The sequence below is a fragment of the Plecotus auritus genome (assembly GCF_963455305.1).
Source record: "Plecotus auritus genome assembly, chromosome: 2".
In the NCBI taxonomy this organism is placed as follows: domain Eukaryota; kingdom Metazoa; phylum Chordata; class Mammalia; order Chiroptera; family Vespertilionidae; genus Plecotus; species Plecotus auritus.
In genome coordinates, this window is record NC_137771.1 from 171,157,849 (window position 1) to 171,183,485 (window position 25,637).

The 25,637-nt window shown below is 44.8% G+C and overlaps 1 protein-coding gene across 24 annotated transcripts in view; it reads left to right on the plus strand.

Moving 5' to 3' along the window:
* The window catches only part of KALRN (kalirin RhoGEF kinase), a gene marked incomplete at both ends in the record, with an annotated part of 667,375 nt that overhangs the window by 268,300 nt on the left and 373,438 nt on the right, over positions 1-25,637 (plus strand). For all 24 annotated transcript variants that reach the window (XM_080657248.1, XM_080657225.1, XM_080657253.1 and 21 more), the window contains one exon: positions 13,156-13,278. In XM_080657248.1, coding sequence (XP_080513374.1) covers positions 13,156-13,278 — 123 coding nt within the window. The remainder of the gene's footprint in view (positions 1-13,155; positions 13,279-25,637) is intronic.

Sequence of the window (25,637 nt, forward strand, 5' to 3'; positions counted from 1 at the left end):
TTCTCATTGCTCACATCAGGCCCTAGAGCTCTTTGTACCTCCTCGCTATTCCATGTTGTTAGAAGCCTCCAGGCCTTTGCTCAGCTGTTTTCTCTCATTATGATGCCCTTCTCATTGACCCCTTCTTCACCCAAATCCTGTTGTCTCTCAAGTGTTGTTCAGTTGTTGCACCTTCTGGAAGCCATCCATGCTTTTCCCTCCCTCTTCCTCTACCTAATTGTACCAAGTGCTCCTCTGCTGATCAGCTCATAGTATACACTTTTCATAATAGTTTTCACACTTGAAATTGACAGAATATTGAATACATTTGTCTCCTTCACTAGACTTTCATCTTTCATCATCAGTTGCTAATTCAATGTCTGGAATACAGTGGGTACTGAATAAGTGGATAAGATATTATGCTAAGCTTCATGAACACGACACTATATTTATGACGACGATGTTTTTGGCTACAAGAAACAGAAAACTAGACTTTGTTGCACTGTTCCATCTTTTAATCCATTTTGTCTCCTTCCTATTTTTTTAAAGGTGTTAATCCTGGTTATTTTCAAAGTCTTATCTGCTAATTCATAGCCTAATAATCTGTGGGTCTGTTTCTATTGACTATTTTATTTTATGATCAGCAATCACTTTTTTCTGTTTCTTCATATATCTGGTAATTTATATCATACACTGAATATTGTCAATGATTTTTTATAGGCTATTGATTAAGTTATCCTTCTCTACGTACTGTTAAATACTCTTCTGGGTTGCAGTTAAATTATGGGCAGATCTTGATCATGTTGAGCCTTGGTTTAGTCTTTGCTGTGGTAGATCTACTTCCATCTTTTCATTAATCACAGGGAATAGGCCTTATTCTTAGGATGTGATTTTTATGTCTGCAGCCTGGTCTTTCTGGGTCCCAACTCGATGCCCAGAGTGTTCACCAAAGTCTCTTCACACTGAAAGCTCCTAACATTTCTCCAGCACTATAATTTCTGTTTAGCTCTCAATATCCTCCACCTCCCACAGCTAGATATTCTGGAATGTTGCCTTGCATGTGCACAGTTTAGGATTTTGCCAAGGACCTGAAGGAAATTTTAATGATGATTTTTAAGGCGCCTTTTCTTAGCTCCCTCCTATTCTATCACTGAAATTCCAATCACTTTACCAGCTCTGAGCTCTAATCACTTTGTGTTTTTTTTTTAGACTTATCAAGACTGCTGTTTTCTTCGCAGCTCTTATTCTCTTGCTCCACAGTTTGTAAAATACCCTCAAGGAGAAAGCCAGGGTGAAGTGAATGTAGATCTTAATGTGTGCTTACTTTCCTTCAAGGGACATTGGTCTATGTTGGTTGTTTACCAATGCTTTCAACTAGTTTATAGATGGGTTAAATCTGATACTAGCTACCTGATGTTGGACAGACCTTAAATCTCCACATGCACTGTTTAAATAAAAATGCAGGTGCATCAAAATTACCTGAAGTGCACCCACCGAGTCAGAATCTCAAGGGTAGGGAGAAAGATGTGAGCATAAATATGGGGATGGCAATGAATATGATATGATGTGTTTGCATGGCAGTGAATAGAATATGGCTGGAAAGGATGCTTGGTGCAGGACAGTGGTGTGAAATAATAGGGAAAGGCAGATTTGAACCAGTCGGGGAGGAAGAGGGTACCTTGAATACCGGAATAAGGAGACCGAGTTTTGCATTGTAGATGACAGATAGCAACAATAATAATGTGTGATTTCTATTTATTTTTATTTATTTTTGACCAGGGGAATGACATGGTGAAAGCAGTGTACTAGAGCAGAGGACTTGAGGGGGGTAGATGTCTTGGTATAAGGGAGAAATGGATTTAGGGAAATCAGAACATTGCCTGGCACATATTGAGCATTCAGCAATGCAATAATCTAGGCAGGAGACTTAGGGCTGAGTGGCAGCAGCAGTGGAAAGCAGGGTGTATTTCAGAGTTATTTGAGGAAAAAAAAGAGCAAATGGGGTGAAGATGTATGAAGTCAGGAGAAGGTAGTATTTTCATGGAAATGACGTAGTAGTTGGAGATGCTGTGGAACATTGAGTCCATAAGCACCGTGTGACAGGGAATGTCTGAAATTTAGGTGTGTATTTGGGCGATAATTTGATAGTGGACTTTGGAGTTATACAGATCTAGATAGGACTTTTCAAAATGCCATTTGAGTTCTCATTACATGAACTTGGCCAAGTTATTTAATCTCCTTGAATCTGTTTCTTTAACTAGAAAAAGATGGTGGTGATTGTATCTACTACCTAATAAGGCTGTTTTGAGGATTGAAATAATGTGTGTGAAACTCACTGTGCAGAGCCTGGCACGTATTTATTCTTATGAGTTATCTGGAAGTTAAGGTTAGAGGGCACCCTGGAACAGAGGAAATTGTATGGGATTGAGGATCAGATGGACACTAGATTCTAAATTTATCTCCATCACTTCCAAGCTGTGTGATCTTTGTCAATTTACTTCCCTTTTTGTACTGAGTTTTCAGCCTGTTTAAAATGGAATTAGCAATACCTTCTTTGTAGCATTTATGAGGACTACAGGAGATAATCTATGGAGGTACTGGCACGGGGCCTGGAACACATGAAATAGGAAATACTATTTATGTCGTTGAAGCTGTGAGCCCCGTGGATTTTCAAATGGACAGAACTTGATGAATAAAGGGCAGAGGACTGATGGCCAAGTCTTGAGACTGTCACCTTACGGGTGTGGCGACAGGGAAAGAAGCTGGGAAGAGAAATGGAAGTAAGTTTGGCTAAATCAGTAGGAGTGAAGGATTGGTGTTTCTGTTGTTTTTGTCATGCTGAGACTAGACATGGTTTGTTGAGGAAGAGAGTGAAGTGTGTAAAAACGATGGTTTTCCCGAGAGAATGTAGTGTTGGAAGATTGTGAAAGCAGGAGGGAAGAGCTCATCATGTCTCCAGCCAGATGGCCTGCCCCCTGAAAATGACCTTGTGAGAGGGCCAGAGAGGATAGAAAGGGCTGCATCAGGTCAAAGCAAAGGAGAAGTGGATGAATGAAGAGCTCAGAAGGGAGAAGATGATCAGCTTTCATTGTGGTTGCAGACTTAAGAAAGTACTAAAGGTAGGACACATTACAGGTTAAGGAGAAAGTGGATGGAGAGAAAACAAAGCAGCAGGGGCAGAGCACACTTCTGAAAGTTTACTGATGACGGGAAGGGTAGATGGAATGAAGCTCTGAGCACATTGGGTGGAGAAACAGAGTTAAGAGCATTGACATTGGAACAAGGCCTCCTGGGTTTGAATCTCAGCTCTGCCACTTATTAGCTGTGTGGCATTGGGCAAGTTAATTAACCTCTCTGCCTTAGTTTCCCAATCTGTAAAATGAAGAGGATAATATTGGGGGGGGGAGGTAATATTAGGGAGATAATTATGAGATTATTAAGAGGATTAAATGAGTTAACGTATTAATAGTGCCAGAACAATGCCTGGCACATAGTGAGCATTCAACAAACATTAGTTGCTGTCAACATTATTGTTGTTACCATTTCATGGCTGCTGTTACTGCGAGAAATCAAAAATGAGAAAGGAGACTAGAGAAAGGGAAGACAGGGAAAGGTACAATACTGTTGTACATATAGTTTGGAGTCTTCTTAGACTCCACTAAGTGTTCTGACTTACCAGACTACCGTGGGCCACCTTTGGCACGTACCTACTCAGGATGACATGAGATGGAACCATGGCTTACAGCAGGACAGACCTTGCGCAGTCCAGCTCAGGAGCAAGCAGACAAGATCCATGGAGGCAGAAGCGGCCATGGTTTAAAAACTCTATGTCCCACAGGAGCCAATACCTTTTGTACCAACTGCATTGGCACAGCTTCCGGGTCCCTACAATGGACCTGCCAGCTATAAGGGTCACCCCACTCAGGGAAGCCCAAGATATTGGGTCCGTATAGGTATTTATAGTTCACTGTTAGTCCTTCCAATCAGATACAGATTACCAATTGGCGGGGGGGGGTTGTTTAGTAATGTGTTGGCACATAATATCTTCATCTGTTCCCAGGAAAACAGAACTAGGATGTTTACTGAAAATCAGATTATCATGCAGAAGGGGAAAGGGTCTTGGTAACCCCTTGCTGACAGTGGGATGTTTATCTGTTTTGTAGAGAAACTGGGCCAGTTCTAGATGTGAGCAGAATGCTAGGAGGTTAGATCAGAGATTAGGGAGTTTGGGTATAGATGGTGTAAGAAACATGGTTGGGGATCCACAGAATATCTACAGATCAGAGACACAGCCTGGCCTGTGAAACTGTTTGGTGACCTGGCTGATTCTGAGCTACAGTGATGAGGTCTCCCAGGTAACTGGGCTGAGCCATCCTCCTAAAGCAGCCACTTTATGGTGAAAGAAGAATGGCTTCTCTTTTATACAATATATTAAAGTATGCTAGCTGGCATGCCAAAATCCTAAAGGGAAACAGAGCCCAGAGAATCTTACCTCAGTAGATATTTATTGGCAATTACAGTCTGTCAGGCACAAATCCCAACCACCTTTCCTATCTATAGATACCAGTGGAAAGATGGTCTCTCAGTTCCCTTGGCCTGCAAGCCTTACAAAATACGGAAGAGGCAAGTGTCAAATTCCCTTCAGGCAAGAATTCTAGAAACTAGGTTCACATTTGGGGGTTCTTTATTTTTCCACTCTCTTTACCTCACTTTGGAAAACCTGGAAAGCCAATCTCAGGAGAGGGGATAATTGAAAACCAGGGTTGAAGGGCCTTAAGCGTCCTGGTCAGAACACACACACACGGGGTCAGTCAGAGTTCATGTGGAAGCAGAATTGTAAAGTGGGGAAATTTGCTTTTGGTTCCCACCCCCTTCTCGTTTTAGGGCCTCTTCCTTCTGTCTAGGACTCCTCCGCTACCCATTTCAGGATCTCATCCCTGGTTGTGCTCACAAAGGGCCTTGCTTTCCCACTGAGCTATTTCTTACTGAGCTATTTCTGTATTAGGATAAACTAATTCCAGGAGGAGTTGCAGGTGTAATGCTTTTTAATAGGAATCTCTCCTGAGTGAAAAACTGTTGAGAGCCGAAGGGATTGAGTGCCTAATAGTGAAAGGGTTGGGTTGTGTCAGAGAGGATGGGGAAGGGGAGAGTTTGGAAGCAAGGCAGGAGGGAGTGAGATCCCTGGGCAGGCCACACAGGGAGGGCAGGAGGGCACCGTGCCCTCAGGCAAAGCCCTGAGAGAGTGTATGGGTTTCTGAGTTCTGTGTGGCCAAGGGGTACCCACACAGTTCCTGAGTGTGTATCAAGGTGGAGGCAGTGGGAGGACGCATGGGTGCCCTGGCCTGTGCAGCACCCTGGGGTTGTTCTGGGGATGCATCTCCGAGAGGGTCGGGCTGTGGATGTGTCCATTTGAGCTGCAGGTATGATTCCCATTAGCACATGGTGATTTCTCCGTAAGGTGAACCTACTACAACTCTAAATCCACCACACCTTTCGTCTTTTTTGCTGTAAATGAAAACATTGGGGAAATGTGTGCAATAGAATATACTCTCTCTGTGGATTTTAAAACCTACCAGGTATGTAGCACTGAACAAAGCATGAAGCCATTGTCTTGTTTGAATCTCATGACTACTCTGCTAAGGTCGAAATAGTGTAAATTGCCATCCCCATTTTACAGATGAGGGGAATGAGGTTCAGACCAATAACCTCACGTGTCAAGGTTTATACAGCAGAATCTGCACTAGAACCCAGGTCTCCTGTCTGAAGCCTCTGTTCCTTGCCCTCTAAAACACACAGAATTTTATTGTGGAGTTGACTGCACATCAAGGTTCCAGACATAGCAAGGTTTGCCTGCAAGGAAGTTGTTAGTACCTACCCTTCAGGGTACAGGCCTGTATGGATGGGTCACTGTAGTGTATATGCAGGGTACAGGGGACACCGGTGATATTGGAATGTCCATATATAGGCAAAGAAAATCCATTGGTTGTCTTCTGTCCTCTTAGCTCATCAAACCTGAATATGAGCAACTTAAAAACCAATATAATCTGTAATTACAGACAGTAAAAATATACTAACGATAGGTGGTAAGGTGGTTTGAAAGTTGAAAGTCTAAATCAGATGCTATTGCTAAATTTGGCAAATGAGGACAATAAGCCTAAGATTCTGATTTAATATCTTCATTCTATGAAATAGTTTATGCTTCACTAAAAACTGAACAGAGCAATAATGACCTTTTAGCTATCCCCATCTTTAAAAGAAAAGGGAAAAAAAGTTCCTTGGTATTTTCCTAATTTACATTTAAATAGATTACTTTTATCATTTATTATATAGAATAGATTTTAGAATCAGATTTTTGTATTTTCAATGAATTTTAGCCACATAAAAAAATTATTTAGCTTAGTTAAAAGCAAAACATCTCTCTATATAAAAGCCTAAGCAACCATTACAACCAGAATGACCAGAGCAACCGGTCACTATGATGTGCACTGACCACCAGGAGGCAGATGCCCAACACAGGAGCTGCCCCCTGGTGGTCAGTGCACTCCTACAGCCAACCTCCCCGCCAGCCGACCAACCTCCTGTGGTCCTTCCCCATCCCCCGCAGCTGGCAGGCCCCGATTGCCTGATCAGAGCTGGGCCCCAGGCTGGGACAGGGAACCAGGGGTGAGTGGTGGTGGACGTGACCCCTTTACCAGGGGGGCGAGGTCTGGTTCCCTCCTTGGGGCCTGCAGCCAACCTCCTACAGTCACTCCCCCGTTCCTTCCCCTGGCTGGCAGGCCCTGATTGGCCCGCTGCCTGCCCACTGCAGTGGTGGTGCAGCAGTGAGGGAGGGAGGAGGTGGGAAAGTGGCCAACCTCCCATGGTCCCTCCCCCCGGCTAGCAAACCTCCCGCGGTCCCTCTCCCCATGCCTCCCCCTGGCTGGCAGGTCCTGTCTCTCCTCCCGGCCACAGGCCCTGGTGGCAGTGTGGAGGTGAGGGAAGAAGGAGTGGGGAGGTGGGGAACCATGGGGTGGTGGGGTACAGATGGCGGTGTCAGTGTCTGGTGTCCATCCTTCTGCACCCGGCCCAGTGACTGTCTCCTCCTCTCCTAACCCCGCTGGGGCCTTTGGGTCCCTATTGGCCTGGCCCCGATCAGCCCTGATCACCAGCCAGGCCTAGGGACCCCACCCATGCATGAATTCGTGCACCAGGCCTCTAGTTAAAAATAAAAAACCCAAGTAGCTTATATGTAATAATAAAAGGCTAATATGCTAATTAGACCGGACTTCCTTCCGGACAAAGCCGGGGCCAGCGGGAAGCCAGCCAGGGTCCTGGGTGCCTGCGGATGGCCGGAGGGGAGCCAGCCCGGATCCCGGGTGCCAGAGGGAAGCCGGTGCTGGCACCCGGGGAAAGGATGCATGAATTTTGTGCATTGGGCCTCTAGTATGTAATATCTATCTTCTTAATTAGACAAAACTATGTTGGTTTCCAAACTAAGAGATAAAATTTCATTATTTAGACATGAACTTTCCTCTTAGAGGAATTTTGTTGTTATATTACATTTTGTTGAACCTACCATTTGTAGCTTCTCAAAAAAAAAAAAAATCAAAGTGTTTGAAACCACTGTAGAGACATTTTCTTTAGTTTTTCTTTAAATCTTTGTGTGTCAGTCTAGTTCAAGTGTCTTCCAGAGGGCCCAATTCAAATAGAATAAATCATAAAATGTTCTAGCTGGAAGGGGGCTTAGAAAGGGTCAGGTTGTCTAGAGATAGCAACCCAAGAGCCTGTGGCCAGCTTGCTCATCATTCATTCATTCACAAGTGTTTATTGAGAGAAGTGGAACTGTTTGAACCAGCTGTGCCCAGGCACTGATGGGGCAGGGGTGAGGGGAGAGGAGGAGGCTAGGTGTTGGAGTTATTGACTCCATGTGAGGGACAGCACCTTACTTCAGCTGGAGCCCCACAGTGTCCAGAGGGCTGCCTGGTAAAGGGTAACTGCCCCGTGGAGCCCAGCAGAGTGGAGGGGGTAGGCAATGTCCCAAGAGCCTGGTTCAGCAGGCACTCAGTGAATGTGCATTGGGTGGAATGAATGAATTCTAGGTCCTGGGCTTCACTTCTCTGCCCTTCTATCCCAGATGTAAAGTGGGCCTGATGGATGCAGTGAGATGAAGTATGCAAATGGACATTCTGAACTCCTAACACACCAAACAAGTGTCAGGGCTTTGATGAAGAAGCTGCCTTTCTCTGGCTATTGGTAAATGTCAGTTTTCCCATTGACATGCTTTTATTCACAACTTTAAAAATGTAAGGTGTAGTGATGAATATGGGTTCTGATCCAGGAAACACAATAAAACTATTTTTATTGTGAATGGAAAAAATACATTCTATAGTTTCTAAATTGAGCTGATTATCAACCAGGATGCTTACCTCCATTCTGAGAACCACTTACTCCTTGCAGATGAGAAGTCTAGAAATGAAGAGACTTGCCCATAGTCTTTTGGGTAATTAGTGAGAGAGCCAGGCTTGGAACCAGCCATCTTCATCCAACTTGACTGCACACATGCACATGAGTGCACACACACACACACACACACACACACACACACACACACACTCATGCATGCATACATAATCCTCTCTCTGCAGTCAGTTCCACTGAATGCAACAGGAATAAAAATGAGCCTTGCAGACAGCCAAGCTTGCAAGTGTGAGGAATGTATATTACTAAGCAACAGATTCAGGCCCAGAGCAGACTTGAGATAGTCCCTTAGCAAACAGCCATGGTAGAGAGACCCTAGTTCCTGGTATCACATGGTACCATCTAGTCCCCAGAGCAGGTCTTTTTCTCTCTGCTTTAGACGTGTGTCACCTCTTTGGAACGCTGCCTCCAGCACAGCTGAACTTTCCCAGAATGCCCAGCCCCTGGAGAGCAGCTTGTGTGCTCAAACACGGAATGCAGAATCGGGTGGAATGGCATGGGCTCAGACCCATTCTGTGAGAAGCCCATTCAAAGAGGTGCACAGTCCCTCTGGTACTCTCCGCTCTGGCATGTCTTTTAACTCATGTTTCTTACTGCTTTGTACTCTAACTGGCCTGTGTCCAGCTCTCATTGGTCTGCAGTACAGCAGAGACCTGGCTCTGGGCCAGCTAATCATTCTGGAGCTAGCACATTACTCCTTTGCTTATTTGCATTTCTAAATAGCATTTAAGAGAAAATTCAGAGAAGGTCACTGTTTGGCCACTGGGATAGCCAAGAATGTATGTGGAGTGAGGTCTTTTCATCACAAATTCCAAGGACTTTAGGCACAGCAGATTTTCATTTACTCTGTTGATTCTTTTGTCAGTAAGGAAAAGAGATGATAAATTATTTTAAAACTAGAGGCCCAGTGCATGACATTCGTGCACTGGGGGGGGGGGGGAAGGGGTCCCTCAGCCCGGCCTGTGCCCTCTCACAGTCTGAGACCCTTGGGGGATGTCCGACTGCCAGCTTAGGCCAGCTCCCCACGGGCTGGCAGTTGGACCTCTTCTGAGGAGACCTTAGCGCTGCTGCGGAGGTGGGCTGCTGAACTTGCCAGTTGTCAGCCTGGCTTGTGGCTGAGCTGCACTCCCCCTGTGGGAGTGCACTGACCACCAGGGGGCAGCTCCTGGTGGCCAGTATGCGTCATAATGACCAGTCATTCCACCATTCGGTCGATTTGCATAGTACCCTTTTATTATATAGGATAGATAGCCGGAAGTGATCCGAGGAATTTGAAAGGGAGAATCATCCCAAATCATGTACCTTTGCCTTCAGAGCTGATGTTTTTATACCTAAGTGTGAGTTGTCACAGTCTCAGTGTCTCTCTCCTGACTTCCAGACACGTAAATCTAATTGTTCATGGAGCACCTCCAGGTGAAACTCTCATAAGCCTCTCAAACGTGGCACATCTAACACTGAACCCACTGCCTCTCCACCCCACCACACCCCCAGCCTCTTACCCTCCACTTTAGGTAGCACCTTTGGTGGCAACTTTTCTTTGAGGACCCAGGGAACCATGCCAGACACCTGGCTGTTCTAAGCTTTTCCTTGCCCTCCCTCCCCAAACAATAGTGAGTCCTCAAGTCGGCCCACTTCTCTGACTCCACTGCCGCTGCCCTAATCCAGGTCTCCAGGTTCTCACCCTCTCTCACCAGGATTGCTGGAACAGCCTCCCAACCATACCCTGCCCCATCTCCCTCCTTTATTCCAAATCCCACACTCACATTACACCTTACTGCTCAACTTAAAACCCTCCACCAACAATCTTGCTGCCCACAGAATATGGTCCAGGTTTTTTTGAAGCCTGTGTCCAGGGCTTTTCATGGTCAGCAATCCCATCTACCTTCCCAGCCATATCTTCTCCTCATATTAGGTTCCAGAAGCACAGATGCGGTGTTTCAGAGCTCTGGGCACACTGGGCTGCCCCCCAGTTCTGTCTCTTTGATCTCTCCTTTGCCTGAAGCTTCCATCCTACTCATCTCCACTTGGCTAATTCCTACCTGAGTGAAGGCTCACTTGTGTGTCGCCTGCTCTGGGAAGCCTTCTCTGTTCATCATCCAGGGTGGGTACTACCTTTGATAGACCATAATGGCCTTTATCTTGATAGATTTATTTTCCGAGTTGTGATTTTAATCAAGTCATATGCCAAGTTGTACTAACAATGTTTCTGAGTCCACGTCTGCTTTAAACCACTTAAACTTAAGAACCACATTGTAGTCATTTTGCCTTTTGTTGACATGGATAGCGCCTGGCATACAGCGAGTGTCCCTTAAGTGTTGGTTGAATGTAACTGAAAAAGTAAACTCACTTTCCATTTAAAAGGAGGATAAGAGATCAACTGAAGGACTTATATGCATGCATATAAGAGTAACCAACGGATGCAAAACATTGGGGGGTGAAGGCATGTATGGGAGTGGGGTTGGGGGGGCAATGGTAAGATATGTACACATATAATACCTTAATAAAAAATAAATAAATAAATAAATAAATAAATAAATAAATAAATAAATAAATAAATAAATAAAAGGAGGATGTGGAGAAAAGGGAACCCTAGTGCACTGCTGGTGGGAATGCAGACTGGAGCAGCCACTGTGGAAAACGGTATGGAGTTTCTTCAAACAATTAAAAGTGAAACTGTTGTTTGACTCAGTGATCCCACTTCTGGGAATATATCCTAAGATTCCTGAAACACCAATCAGAAAGAATATATTCACCTCCCCCCGCATGTTTGTAGCAGCACAATTTACAATAGCTAAGATCTGGAAATAGCCCAAGTGCTCATCAGTAGATAAATGGATAAAAAAGCTGTGGTACATTTAAACAGTGGAATACTATGTGGCTGTAAAAAGAAGGAGCTCTTACCCTTTGCAACAGCATGGATGGACCTGGAGATTATTATGCTAAGTGAAATAAGCTAGTCAGAGAAAGCCAAATATTACATGATCTCATTCATTTATGGACTCTAATGAACAAAATAAATTGATGGACAAAATAGGTCCAGAGGTATGGATGCATGGAACAAACTGACAGATCTCAGAGGGGAGGATGTTGGAGGGGATGGGAAGAGATTAGCCAAAGAACATATATGCATATATGCATAACCTATGGACACAGACAATAGTGTGGGGAAGGTCTGGGATGGGGTAGGGGTTGGATGGAAGGGGGCAAAAGGGGAAAACGGGGGACATCTGTAATATTGTCAACAATAAAAATAAATATCATAGACACAAACAATAGGGTGGTGAAGGCCTTGGGGGCAGAAGGGATAGGAGTGGGCAATGGGGAGGAAAAAGGGACATATGTAATACTTTCAACAATAAAGATTTACTTAAAAAATAAGAATAAATAAAATACAAATAAATAAAATAAAAAATAAAAGGAAATAATGAGGCTGTGGTTGTGCGTCCGAGAGAGCTGGCATGGCCTTTGCAGCGTCTCCAGCCTGCACCTGTGCTCAGCTTCTGCAGCTGAGCTGCAGCCTTGCCCATCTCAAACCACAGAGCGTCCATTCCAGGTAGAGCCGTGCTCTTCTGCAAAGGTGTCATGCCTCTCCTAGCTGTGTCACTTGACTGATCCGGGGAGAAAATGTCAGAAAATCCAGCTTAAATAGACTTGAATCTTAAAGGGGATTTCTTCACTCAGGTACTAAGGAAGTCCAGGGACAAGGTAGGGCTCTGCCTCTGTTTCCTGCCGTTATTTTGGCTACACGTTTTCTCTGCCCATTGGCTTCACACTCAAGAGTAGTAATTTGAGGCTCAGGGTCACAGTGACAGTATCAGAGGAAGTGAGGTTATAGCTAAAGAACTAGGGCTCTGTTTTCCCAGAAACTTCCAGCAAACTTCCCCTCAGGCTTTATTGTACTGAGTTGGATAACATTCCTATTTCTGAGAAAATCCCATTGACCAGGAAATGGTATATACACTGATTGGCTTAGATCTGGTGTCTGAGGAGGGATCCCCCTTAGAATGATCAGGCCCTTCTCTGGAGCTGGGTTCTGTTCAGCAACCTTTAAAGCATGTGACTGCCTGAGAGAAACCTAAATGAAAACCAGGGTACAGAGCTAGGGGAAGAAAATAGCTCGATGCCCACTGTGCCAAATGGTATTTACTGTACCCTTAAAATCTTCTCTGGTTCCTGATGGGCTATAATAGGAACCCTGTACTTGTGAGTCCATGGAGCTACGAGAAAGTTCAGTTCAGAGTCAATTCAACAGTGTGTGGTTGGTCACTGCCTACGTGACATGTTAGTATGCCCTGTTGCTCTCCATAGGTTTTCTCCCCTCTAGTGGGGCAGTAGGGAATAGGTTAAGTCTCCCAGCTTGCCCCCTCAACACCTGTCCCTAAAGCGTGCATGGGGCCTTTTGGCAGCTTTCTAAAAGTTTCTACAAAGGGGAAGTAAGTAGGGATAGTAAATAGCTTTTGCCCCCATCTCCCTGATTCATTTACTCTTTGTCTGTTAGGCTCTGTAGAGAAATGCAGAGGCCAATGGTGGGCCCTTCTGCTGAAAGTGAAACCAGGAAACCTAGGTAACCAGGCTGTGGACCACCCTACTCCTGCAAGGGATGACTCGTTCTCACTGGGAACCAGCAGGAGGGTTTTATTTCTTCCAGTAGTTCTGAAAGTTTTGCACTCTTGGCCCCATGACCCTTCTGATTAATCTGTATGATCTTGTCTCCTCTAGATGTTCGACTGGATAAGCCACAACAAGGAGTTATTCCTCCAGAGCCATACGGAGATCGGAGTCAGCTACCAGCACGCTCTAGACCTCCAGACGCAGCACAATCACTTCGCCATGAACTCTATGGTGAGTGGAGCACCTCTGGGGGCAGGAGAGTGGAGAGGGAGGGGGCTGGAGGGAGGATGAGAAGGGGCAGGAATAGGCTTCCAACCTGAGTAAGAATGAGGAACTCTGAATGTACGGATCCTGTAGCATCCTGTTTGCCAGGATGGGAACATGTGGCCAGCCAGATGTTCTGTAGCAGATTATGGACCCATCTTTGCCTCCAACCTTGCTTTACAAGGTGAAAGCAATATGCTGGGGTTGTAGAAGGCACTGGCTCAGTGCAAGACTAGAAGGGAGAGTCACCAGTTCCATTCTGCTGAGGCAACCTACTAGCATGTGTGAGTCTCTGAGCAGGGATGGTGAAGGACCTCGGCTGTGGCACATTGAAATGGTTGAGTTAATTGGGGCTGTTTAGACCGGAGAAGAGGAGCCTAAAGGGACATGCGATTGCTGCCTTAGATATGTGAAGGACCTCCTTGGAAAGAGAGGGTAGAATCGCTTTGTGTTGGTCTTGGAGGCACAAGGGTCTGGGACATGGCAGTTGGAGGAGGAGGCAGGACATGACTTAGGGGTGGGGTGGGGGTGAGATGCATTGGGAGTTAGTGAGCTCCCCATCATGAGAGGTGGTGGTGTTCAAGCATACCCTGAATTTGGAGAGGGATATTTCCTAGCTGTGTGGCCATAGGGAATTTATCTCTCTGTGTTTTAATTTCTTCATCTATAAAATGGAAATAATAGCTACCTTATAGAGTTGTAAGGATTCAGTGAGTTAATTGTGAGGTGGTTGGAGCTGTGACTGGTACATAGTAAGTTATCAGCAATTATTGGGATGATGATGATGATGATGATGATGATGTAGTAGGAGTCTAGTTCAGATAACACCTGTGATGCCTCATAAAACGAATACTTTGGGATATTATTTTTCCCATGTGGTCACTCCAAGAAACTTCATTTCAAAATCTTGTCTGCCCCTTGAGTCCATGTATTATATTTGAAATGCCTGCAACTTAAGTATGCCTCTCTTTCCCCCTTGCCAGCTCTTCCTACTTCTATTACTGATCCATAAGAATAGTGCCACCATTCATATATCTGAACACCAAGGGCACCTTATCATTTCAGCTGGGGATGCTGATAGGGGAGCAAGTGTTAGAAAAACATAAACATAGAGGATCACGGAGGCCAGGAAGGAAGAGAATTTCATTTTCTACCAGGTTGTGCTAAACATGCTCCACACTGGACTTACTGTCCTGAGAAAGAAATAGTTCTGGCTTCGGGTTGTTCAGTGTCTAGCTGGGGAGATAACTCAGACAGTCATGCTGCAGCTTGGCATGTGCCAGATGATATGCTGAGTTAACTAAAAACCTTAAAATCTCAGTGGTTTAAGACAACAGGGGGTGATTTCTTGCTCCCACCACATGCCAATCACTGGCTGACAAGAGCTCTGCTCATCACAGTCACTTGGCGACCCAGGCTGATGGAGCAGCCACCGCCTTAGACACTGCCAGTCGTCTCACCAGACAAAATAGCCAAGCCCACTCTGGCTCTGCAACCATCCACCTCGAAGTGGCATGCCACTTTCACTCATATTTCCGTAGTCAACTCCAGTATCATAGCCACATCTCACTTTGTGGGTGGAAGTGTATAGTTCTGTAACGTGTTGGGGAGGAGAGAGTGAGATATTTGGGAATATCCCTAATGCCCAGCACAGGGAGCCATTGCAGGATGTAAGGTAGAGATGAACATCATGAGCTTTGCTTAGAAAGATAACTCAGGCTGCAGAATAGGAGGCTGTGAATCCAGGCAGGGAAAAACATCAACATTGATTTTTTTTATCAGGTTTGGCCACAATGGTCTTGTGTCTTCATCGTAAATGTAAAGACTCATTGCCTTCGAACTAGACTCCTATAATTATGTCTCATCCCTGGCTCACTTGAGTCACAGAGGAGCAAAGCAATTGATCACAGGTGATTAAGGACGTGAACTCAAATCTAGTCGAGTCTGATTGTCTGTGTGCCTTGTGGATTTCCCCTGGCGAATTTTACGGATTCTGTGCCAGAATCTTCGTATCACCCATCTGCCTGGCCCTAAAGCAGACACACTCATTTTAATAAGAAGCAAAGACAGACATAATTAGGGAGGTAAGTCTGCCGTTGAGCCCCTCACAACAGTGAACTACAAAGCTAAATAGAAGAGCCTTTGGTTTTGAATGATCTGTATCACTGAGCATCTCTGTTAATGTGGATAACTGAGAGCTAGTGGCACATCAAAAACCTTTCCTCGGACAAATTTACTTTTAAAGTCTCCATATTCAGAACAAAAATGGGGGAGAAAATTTACTGAAGGGAAACATCTTCTGGAGTTGGGGGAGAAGGAAGAAGGGATTTAATATACATCAGCCAATTAGCCTATTCTAGCCCGTCTCAAAGGCTCCCACCCCCTGAAGATTGCAGCACTCGGAGGCCGTCGCCTGATAAGACTGGATCTCCTCTCTGGCTGCAGGACAAGGGAAGGGAATTCCCAGGGTTGTTTGATCAAATTGCCCAGGCACCTGTGCTTTATAAACACAGCCCGTGCTGTTGTTACAGGTTTGTTATTAAAAATAACTTCCACAAAGAGGGATGTCATCATCCCAAACAGGCGAAAGGAGGGAATTACAGACTCCTTTTCTCTGGCCTGAGTGATGGATGTTGCTGCCAAGAAGCAGATGAATAAAAACAGCTACTGTTGGAGCCCAGTGACTACAGGAATGACCAGTTAGTCACACAGGGGATGTGAGAATGTGGATTGGTCTGTAAATTGACAGAGGCATTTCTGTTTCTGTTCTTAGAAGTTGTGCACACACTGTACACACAGCCATACATCTTTCCACGTAAAGGTGTGTGCATGTAGCATACTTTGTTTTAGGCTGCATGTGAGTTCTTTGGTATTGAATCCTGTTTTATAACTGAAGTAGGCCAGTGATTTCTTACTGTTTGGGGAGGTCACGGACCCCTTCAAAAATCTAATGAAGATGGTGAGTCTTCTCCACAGAGAAATGTATATACGAACAATATTTTTTAGATAATTTCAGGGACTTCAAGGGAAGTCCTAAAGCCTATCATTCAGCCTCCCCAATTTAAAATCCCAAGAACCTAATGACTTTATTCACATGTTCCACAAATAATTAAAGATCAGACATTGTGCTGGATGTGCGACATACAGAAGTGAATAAAAGAGAGATGGTCTATTCCATGGAGGTTCCAGTGGGGAGACAGATGTTAAATATATAATCTAACATAAAAATATAATTAAAACCGTAAGTTTTATGTTGGAAGAGTAAGGGACTCTATAGTAGAATATAACAAAAGAGGCTCAATTTAAGTGAGGGGAGGTGTATTTTTCAACCAATAATAAGTACTAATTTGCTCATTGTTCATTCATTGATAGTAATTTATGATCTGTGAATTAACTATATAATCTACCAAAGAACTTATAATTTAAAGAAGCCCTGGGTATATTATTTTGTAAATTAAAATGATCAATTTATAATTTATGTTTTCTAAGATTTGTTTTCATATGTCTAGTATTGGTTAAAGATGCAACTCGAGTTAAGGTGACCATTACTGAGAAATAATTGCATATCATTAAATCATGGAGGAAAAATCAGAAATTTCCTAAATTTTATTCTGAATTGGTACCGATAAAGGCTATAAGTTATTAATATGCCAAGAGTGTGGGAGGGACACCCTACTGACTAAGGTATGTGAGGAACTCTAAAAGAAAAAGGTTAAAATTGGTTGATTTTTGGCTTTTTGTCTAACATATTTTTTTGCAGTTCCCACTGGGGAATCCTAGTCTTTTGATCTTTAAAAAATAAGTAATAATAATAATCCACCTGCTAAACCCAGTAGGAAATAGGAAAATATTCCCTGGCTTCTTATAGTGCCCCAGAAAGCCAGGTTTCTTGAGTTCCCTGGAGCCTCCCTCTTGTTTAATTATGCCTTCTGTTGTGGAAGCATTTACCACAGATTCTTCTTCTGAGTGTGGCCTTCTCCTCTAATGGGACTGTGGGCAGATGGAATAGGGTTGGGTTGTAATACGCAACAGAACAATCATTTAGCCATCCAGTTCTGGTTCTTTATGAAAGAGTCACAGGAGTACATACAAACATAACCCAGCCTTATTTACAATTTTAATTAGCCAGTTCTTTGGGAAAAATAAATTGCTATGGTTTCTGTCTAGAATTTTAAAATATGAAATAATATTCACTTTCTATTAGTACGACTATGAGGATTCACATTAGTGATAACCATGTGCAGGTAGGCAGTAGGAATCCTGTCTGCTGTGGCATATTTGAGAGCCACTTTAATCCTATTAATTTTCTCACCAGAGACACATATTGCCACTTGATGGTGTGCAAATCAGCCCAATTGCAGCAAGGCCTGTGATGCTCTCTCTTTGTTTCGAAGGATGGTTACAAATGGTAGCAGCACCAAGGAGAAGTCAGATCTGGTGCAAGAGAAATAGGATTCTGAGGCAAATTTCCTGACCCCAATCTGAGAAGCCTTGCTCTGGAGTCCTCCGTCATCTTTGATGCTTGGCAGCCCTAAACCATGATTCTGAAGCACTTCCCCAACCCCAAATAAGCAGCACTTCCTATAATGAGACTATTTCTAAATTTTGGTGTGTAAACACACACACACACACACGCACACACGCACACACTATTGTGATATTTAAGTAGCCAGCATTTGACCCTGCCATAGTTGCAAAGCTCCATTGTAAACATAGAACCCATCAGAAAAAAAGAGGGCATCAATCTTACCTGACGTGTGTTAGTTTTTTTAGTATAATTTTTTTCAAAGAATCATGTAGTGAGTTTTCTAAATCTGCAGATTTCCTTTTAGCTTCTACGCCAGTCCTAGAAAATTGTAATTTCTGGAGGATAGGTCCCTAGGAACCTAAATTTTTAACAAGCTCCCCAGGTGAAATACACTGAGTGGCCAGATTATTATGATCTCCGAACACATAATAATCTGGCCACTCAGTGTGTGTGTGTGTGTGTGTGTGTGTATATGTGTATATATATATATATATATATATATATATATATATATATATATATATATATATATTAGAGGCCCAGTGCATGAATTCATGCATGGGTGAGGTCCGGCCAGCCTGGCCAGTGGGTGGGGACATGGGCGGTTTGGCCGGCCTGCCTGCTGGTCGAACTCCTGGTCGAGGGGACAATTTGCATATTTGCCTTTTATTATATAGGATATACACTGAGTGGCCAGATTATTATGCATTCAGAGATCATAATAACCTGGCCACTCAGTGTATATGCACATTAAGGTTAGAGAACTGTTGTTCTGTGCATATCTATACAGATAAAATAGATTCTCACTAAAATAAAGTATCACAACTTCTGAAAGACAGTCCACTTCTAGCAACGCAGTATGAGGAATTCCACAGATCTGCTTGCCAGTGAAACTAGTGAAAATTATTTTAAAAAATTTAAAGTCTCTGGAAATAGTCCTCCGTGCATATAGCAAATGAAGGAACTTATTCAAGAAAATCTACTAAGCCTCAGTAAGAACAATGAGTCTGTGGTATTGGAACCAAGACCCATTCCTTCCCTCTCCCATCCCAGCTCAGTAACATGGAAACCCTAGACTGTTGCAACCAAGGACACAGGGTTCTCTTTCTCCCTAAGTTCCCAGTTTAATGACTGACTTTCCAGATGGGGAATTTCTTATCCTACTCCAAGCTCCCTATTGCTATAGCTCAGTTCTGGGTGAGTGTGGCCAAGAGCTGGGAACTCCTTCTGCCTAGTCCCCACTCATCGAACAGAGGCTCTAACATGGGTACAACACTGCTGAGAATTCTAGGGTCCCAGTTGCCCTTGCCCAACCTTGTAATGCAGAGCCTTGCTGGGAGAGGCAAGGCAAGAAGACCTAAGGCTACTCTCTCCCCTCCTCTGAGAGTTCAGCTCCTGAAGTGGGAATATCACTCAGGGAAGCATGCTATTTTCCCTAATGCCAGCACCAGAGCCATGGCTCAGAGATTTTTGCCTGGAGGTAGAAATAAACTGTAGTACAGACAGTGCCAAATCTTTTCCCAAAGCTACTGCTTCATTTGCACCACAGAGTGGATTAATTCAAACTAAAAGAATCTGAAAAATGCCCGTAGGGAGGCCCTGGTGAAAGGCAATTGGGAAAAGATTGGTAGAGTCATTGGAGATATAGGATAAATGGTGACCATGCTAGTTTGCCACAGAGAACTGGAGAAAGAAACCTCCTGGGACCAGAACAGTTCTCAAGTACTGACCTCAGAAACTATCTCTAGCTGGTTTGGCTCAGTGGATAGAGCGTTGGCCTGCGGACTGAAGGGTCCCAGGTTCATTTTCAATTAGGGGCACATGCCCGGGTTGTGGGCTCGATTCCCAGTGTGGGGCGTGCAGGAGGCAGCCGATCAATGATTCTCTGTCATCATTGATGTATCTCTCTCTCACTCTCCCTCTCCCTTTTCTCTGAAATATATATATATATATATATATATATATATATATATATATATATATATATATAAAACTATTTCTTCAAAGGAGCCCACATTTGATTGGATAAGACTGTGGAGGAATTTATGTCCCAGGACATTCTTGAAAACAACTATCAGCTGGAAATTAGTGGAATTTAACAGCTGGGGGTAGTCAGGGAAAGAGAAAGTTAAAAGTTAAAGAGAGCACTGCCAAGGCCACTTCACCCCAGGGTGACTCTGGCACACCGAAGGCTGCACCCCCTAAGGAGCAACGTCATAGGTTGCCAATGAGGGGGCTGAGGTGGAAATAAAACTTCCCTAAAACAATCCAGCCAGTTACTAAACAAATAAGCAAGAAAATAACAAGCCCCGAGGGGAAGGGGGGAGGGAGAGGACCAGTAACCAGAATTGCTACAATAGAGTAACTAAAATGTCTAGTTTCCATAAAAAACTATAAGACTTGCAAAGAAACAGGGAAGTATAACAGGCAGTGTGGGGCGGGGGGGGGGGGGGGGGGGCGCACGGGGGAACAGATAAAAGGCAGATAAGACCGAAGTGCCTGTGAAAGCCACTAGATGCCAGATTTAACAAGGATGTCAAAGTAGCTATTATAAGTGTTTTTGTTTTGTTTAAAAAAAATACTAAAGGAATTCATGATTTAAAAAATAAAGGAAGGTATAATGACAATGTCTTGTCAAACACAGAATATCACTAAAAAAGATAGAAATGATAAAAAATAACCAAAAAGAAAAATGCAATCATAGAAATAAAAATTCACCAGAGAAGCTCAACAGTAGATTTGAACTGGCAGAAGAAAGAATTCACAACCTTTAAAATAGATTAATAGAAATCACTCAATCTGAAGAACAGAAAGGAAACAGAATGAGGAAAAATGAACAGAGTCTTGGAAAAACATGGGACACCATTAAAGGTATTATCATATGCATACTAGGAGTACCAGAAGGAGAGGAGAGAGGGAGAAAGGAACAGAAAAACCTATTAAAAGAAATAATGGCTGAAATCTTCCAAATATATGAGAAAACATTAATGAATGCAGCTGGGAAACTTAAGGAACTCCAATGAGGATAAATCTAAAGAGATCCATAAACAGACACATCATGGTAAAAACACTGAATGCCAAAGACAGGAGTAAATCTTGAAAGCAGCAAGAGGAAAATGACTTTTCACAGGGAATCCCAATAATATTAATAGTTGATTTCTCATCAGAAACAGTGGAGACCAGAAGGAAGTGGGATATTCAAAGTGCTCGAAAGAAAAAAAAAACTGTCAACCAAGAGTTTGATAATACAAGTTTCTGTGAAATATGCCTTAGCCAGTTTTTCTCAGTGGTTAGAGTACCAGCCTATGGACTGAAGAGTCCTAGGTTCAATTCCAGTCAAGAGCACGTACCTTAGTTGCAGGCTTGATCCCTGGCCCTAGTAGGGGTGTATGTGGAAAGCAACCAATCAATGTGTCCCTCTCACATTGATGCCTTTTTTCTCTATTTCTTCCCCTCTCTTCAACTCTCTCTAAAAATCAATGGAAAATATCCTCAGGTGAGGATAACAAAAAAAACAAGCAAACATTTTAAGTGAAATAAAGATATTTCCAGATAAATACTGTGAAAATTTGTTGCCAGCAGACACACCTTATAAGAAATAATAAAGGCCACCTTGGAATACAGTCTGATATTTCCTCAAACAGTTAAACATTGACTTCCCTGGGACCCAGTGATTCAACTCCTAGGTATATGCCCAAGAGAAATGAAAAAAAAAATCTACACAAAATGTTCACATATTGTACACAAATGTTTATAGCAATATTATTCATAATAAGCAAAAGGTGGAAGCAACCCAAATGCTCATCAGCTGATGAATGGATAAACAAAAGGTGGCATATCCTTATAATGGAATATTATTTAGCTGTAAAAAGAAATGAAGTACTGACACATACTGTAACACAGATGAACCTTGAAAACGTTTTACTAAGTGAAAGAAGCTAGTTGTCAAAGACCACATATTTATATGATTTCATTTATATAAAAGTTCAGAATAAGCAAACCTATTGAGACAAAAAGTAGATTAGTTGCTTAGGGTTGGGATGGATGAGAGATAGGACGACAATAACAAAAGAGTATAGGGTTTCTTTTTGAGATGATGAAAACATTCTAAATTGGCTGTGGTATTGGTTACACATGTCTATATATTAAATACTATATTAAAAACCATTGAGTTGTACACTTTAAATGGGTGAATTATATAGTATGTGAATTATCTATACTAATAAAAGGGCAATATGCTAATTTGGGCAGATGTCTTCCGGACGACCTTCTGGACGTTCTTCTGGACAAAGCCACAACAGCTGCAAGGGCCAAGGCACAGCTGCAAAGGGCCCAGGCTCAGGCTGGCAGTGGCAGCAGCAGTGGGGTAATGGGGGCAGTGCCTTCCCCTGATCTGCCAGGTCACCTCCCGCAGAGGGAGGCCAAACTGTGGCTTAGTCCAGGGCCAAGGCAGAGGTGGTTAGGGGCAACCAGGCCAGCAGGGGAGCAAGTTAGGGGCAATTAGGTCAGCAGGGGAGCAAGTTAGGGTCAATCAGGCCGGCAGGGGGGCAAGTTAGGAGCCAGCAGTCCCAGATTGCGAGAGGGATGTCCAACTGCCAGTTTAGGCCCAATCCCACAGGCAGTCGGACATCTCCCAAGGGGTCCCAGATTGGAGAGGGTACAGGCTGGGCTGAGGGACCCGCCCCTGCCCCTGTGCATGAATTTCGTGCACCGGGCCTCTAGCCTATACTAATAAAAGGGTAATATGCTAATTAGACCAGGAGACCTTCTGGATGTCCTTCCGGACAAAGCCATGGTGGCAGGGCTGAGGCAGAGGCGGTTAGGGGCGATCAGGGCAGCAGGGGAGGGCAGTTGGAGGCAATCAGGTCAGCAGGGTGGGGCAGTTGGGGGCAAGCAGGCCAGTGGGGGGGGGCAGTTGGCGTTGAGCAGGCCAGCAGGGGGAGCGGTTAGAGGCGAGCAGGCTGGCAGGGGAGGGCAGTTGAGGGTGAGCAGGCTGGCAGGTGGGGGCAGTTGGGGGCGGTCAGGCCAGCAGGGGGGATAGTTGGGGACAATCAGGCCAGCAGGGTGGATCAGGCCGGTGTGGGGGGGCAGTTAGGGGTGATCAGGCTGGAAGGGGTTCAGTTGGGGGTGATCAGGGCGGCAGGCAGAGTGGTTAGGGGCAATCAGGCAGGCAGACAGGTGAGTAGTTAGGAGCCAGCAATCCCAGATTGCAAGAGGGATGTCCGACTGCTGGTTAAGGCCCGATCCCTGTTGGACATCCCCCAAGGGGTCCCAGATTGGAGAAAGTGCAGGCTGGGCTGAGGGACCCCCCCTCTCCCCCCCCCCCCTTGTATGAATTTCATGCACCGGGCTAGTCCTATATAATAAAAGGGTAATATGCAAGTAGACCGAATGGCAGAACAACCGAATGGCAGAACAACCGAACAACCAATCAAAGCATAATATGCTAATGATATGCTAAGGCTGCTTAATAGCTTGCTATGATGTGCACTGACCACCAGGGGGCAGATAGTCAACTGGTTGACCAGTCGCTATGATGTGTACTGACCATCAGGGGCAGATGCTCTGACCAGTAGGTTAGCTTGCTGCTGGGGTCCGGCCGATTGGGACTGAGCGAGATGGGCTGGATACGCTCTGGAGCCCTCCTGCACTCCCTCCCCAGCCTGATCCCACAGGCCACTCCCCTTGGGAGGGCGCCAGATGCAGGTCTCATAGCTGGCGAGCGCTGCTGCGGCAGTGCAAGCCTCTCCTGATCGGGACTGATTGGGCATGAGCCCATGGCAGGCACAGCGGGGCCAGGATGAGCAGGAGCGGCAGGTAGGAGCTGCAGGCGGCATTGGACTGTGGGTTTCGGCCTGATCCCTGCAGGCCACCCAGAGGGACCGCACCCGTGCACAAATTTGTGCACTGGGACTTTAGTATCTCAATAAAACTGTTAAGAAAAAGAAGAAAATTACAACCGGGGAGGAAATGTTTTTAAGTGGGTTCCCACTAGCTTTAAGATACCACATTCTTAATGGTTGAAGAGCATGTCCATGGTAGTGTTAGCAAGGTTGAGGTAGGAGAGTTGGGTGTACCACTTGGCATTCACTCATTGGTGTAGTCAACAGACTTTTGTTGTCTGTGCCCTTTGCTAGACGCTGAGAACAGCAAGATTCATAAGACACAAAGATGTCTTCAAGGACCTTGCAATTTAGCCATCCTCAAATTCAGGTACCTAATGCAAAGAGAATTTTGCCCACTAGGATGTAAGCTCCTAAGGGCAGAGCTTTGTCTCACACTTGCATCTCTAGGACTATAGCAATGCCTGGCACCTAGTAGGTTTCTAATAAACCCTTGTTAAGGACAGTAAGCGTGCCACAGCGTCCGTCACCAACCCAGAGTTTGGTCAGCAAGGGCCCTGCCTTCACTTCTGAGGGAGCTCTATAGGATGTGATTCCAGCAGAAGCTGAACAAGATGGTGAACGAGAGCAGTGATGCACACTAACGTCCAGGAACTATGGGACTAGATGATCTTTCAAGTTCCAGTTGAGTCCGAGCATCTTTGTTCCTTAGTTTCTAAACCTAAACATGGAAGTAAAGCCTCTGACATGTGTCCCTCCCTGACAAGAATGAATGTGGTCCAGTGTTTGCTGTTAACACTGGGATTCCTAATGCGGGCCTTCTAGGGAAATCTGCACTTGTCAAATACTGCCTGTGCCACCAGCTAGACCTATTCTTGCTAATCAAGTGGAACAGGATGCAGAGTTTGTATCGTCACAGACAGCCTTCTGTTTTTTTCTAACTCAGTGGGAGGATTAGATTTTATTTTCTGATCTGTTCAGGATCCACTTATAATCCTTGTTCTTGGCACCATTGTCAGCATTAAACTTTCCTAAGGAAAGAAGAATGTGCTTTGAGCTAAGCCTGGTGAAGCTGGTGCACATGTCTAAGGCAGCAGTCCCCCCACTGCCCACCCCCCGGCTGCCCACTAGAGTCACCTGGGGAGCTTTGAAAAAATACCACATGTGGGCCCCACTGCCCGAGACTGGCTTAACTGTGCTGGGGAAATCTGTGCAAGGTGGAGAATCACTGGTCCAGGGTGAAGAAAATAAGCCAAGGGACAATTGCCCTGAGGTCAAGCTCCAAAGCTTCTGGATAATTAGCCTGTGGATGTGAAGGTGAGGGCTTTCCTTCAAGGTCAGGAGTATCCAGGGAGAAGGAGTATCTGTCTTTACTCTCTGTCCCTTGTTCCCCATCCCAACCTTTCTAGCTGCCCCATTAACCTTTACCCACTGGTCTCTATTCAGCCATGTTTTGGGGACTGGCTCCTATTCAAACAAGAAACAGGGAAGCTCCTTGGTTTAGGCAGAGGTTCTTTCAGCATCAGTCTGGTGTGTAATTCTGGCTTCTCTCGCCTGCCAGCAAGTCACCTGGCTTGGGCCCCTTCTGAAAGGCCTCTCTGCGCTGACCAGCAGGGCTTGGCTGACCACTCAGATTTCTAACTCGTGGCTGGCGCTGGCCTGGTACAGCCTCCTCTCTTGACCATACACCACCTTCCTCCCCCCAGATTCCTCTCCTCTTCTCCCTCACTCCTAGTTCTCTGCCCACAGCCCTGGGACCTCTTTTCCGGCTTCACACCACTGCTCTCTGGGGCCGTCTGTCAGCATGCTCCTTGTCCTCAGGTTATTGATTGTGCCCTTTGAATGTGTACCCCCTGAGCCCTGTAGCTCGCACTTTTACATACTCACATGCAGCCAGTGTCTGTTCTCTACTGTCTGCAGCCACCAAGAAGTTAATTGTCTGAAATTCAGCCAAA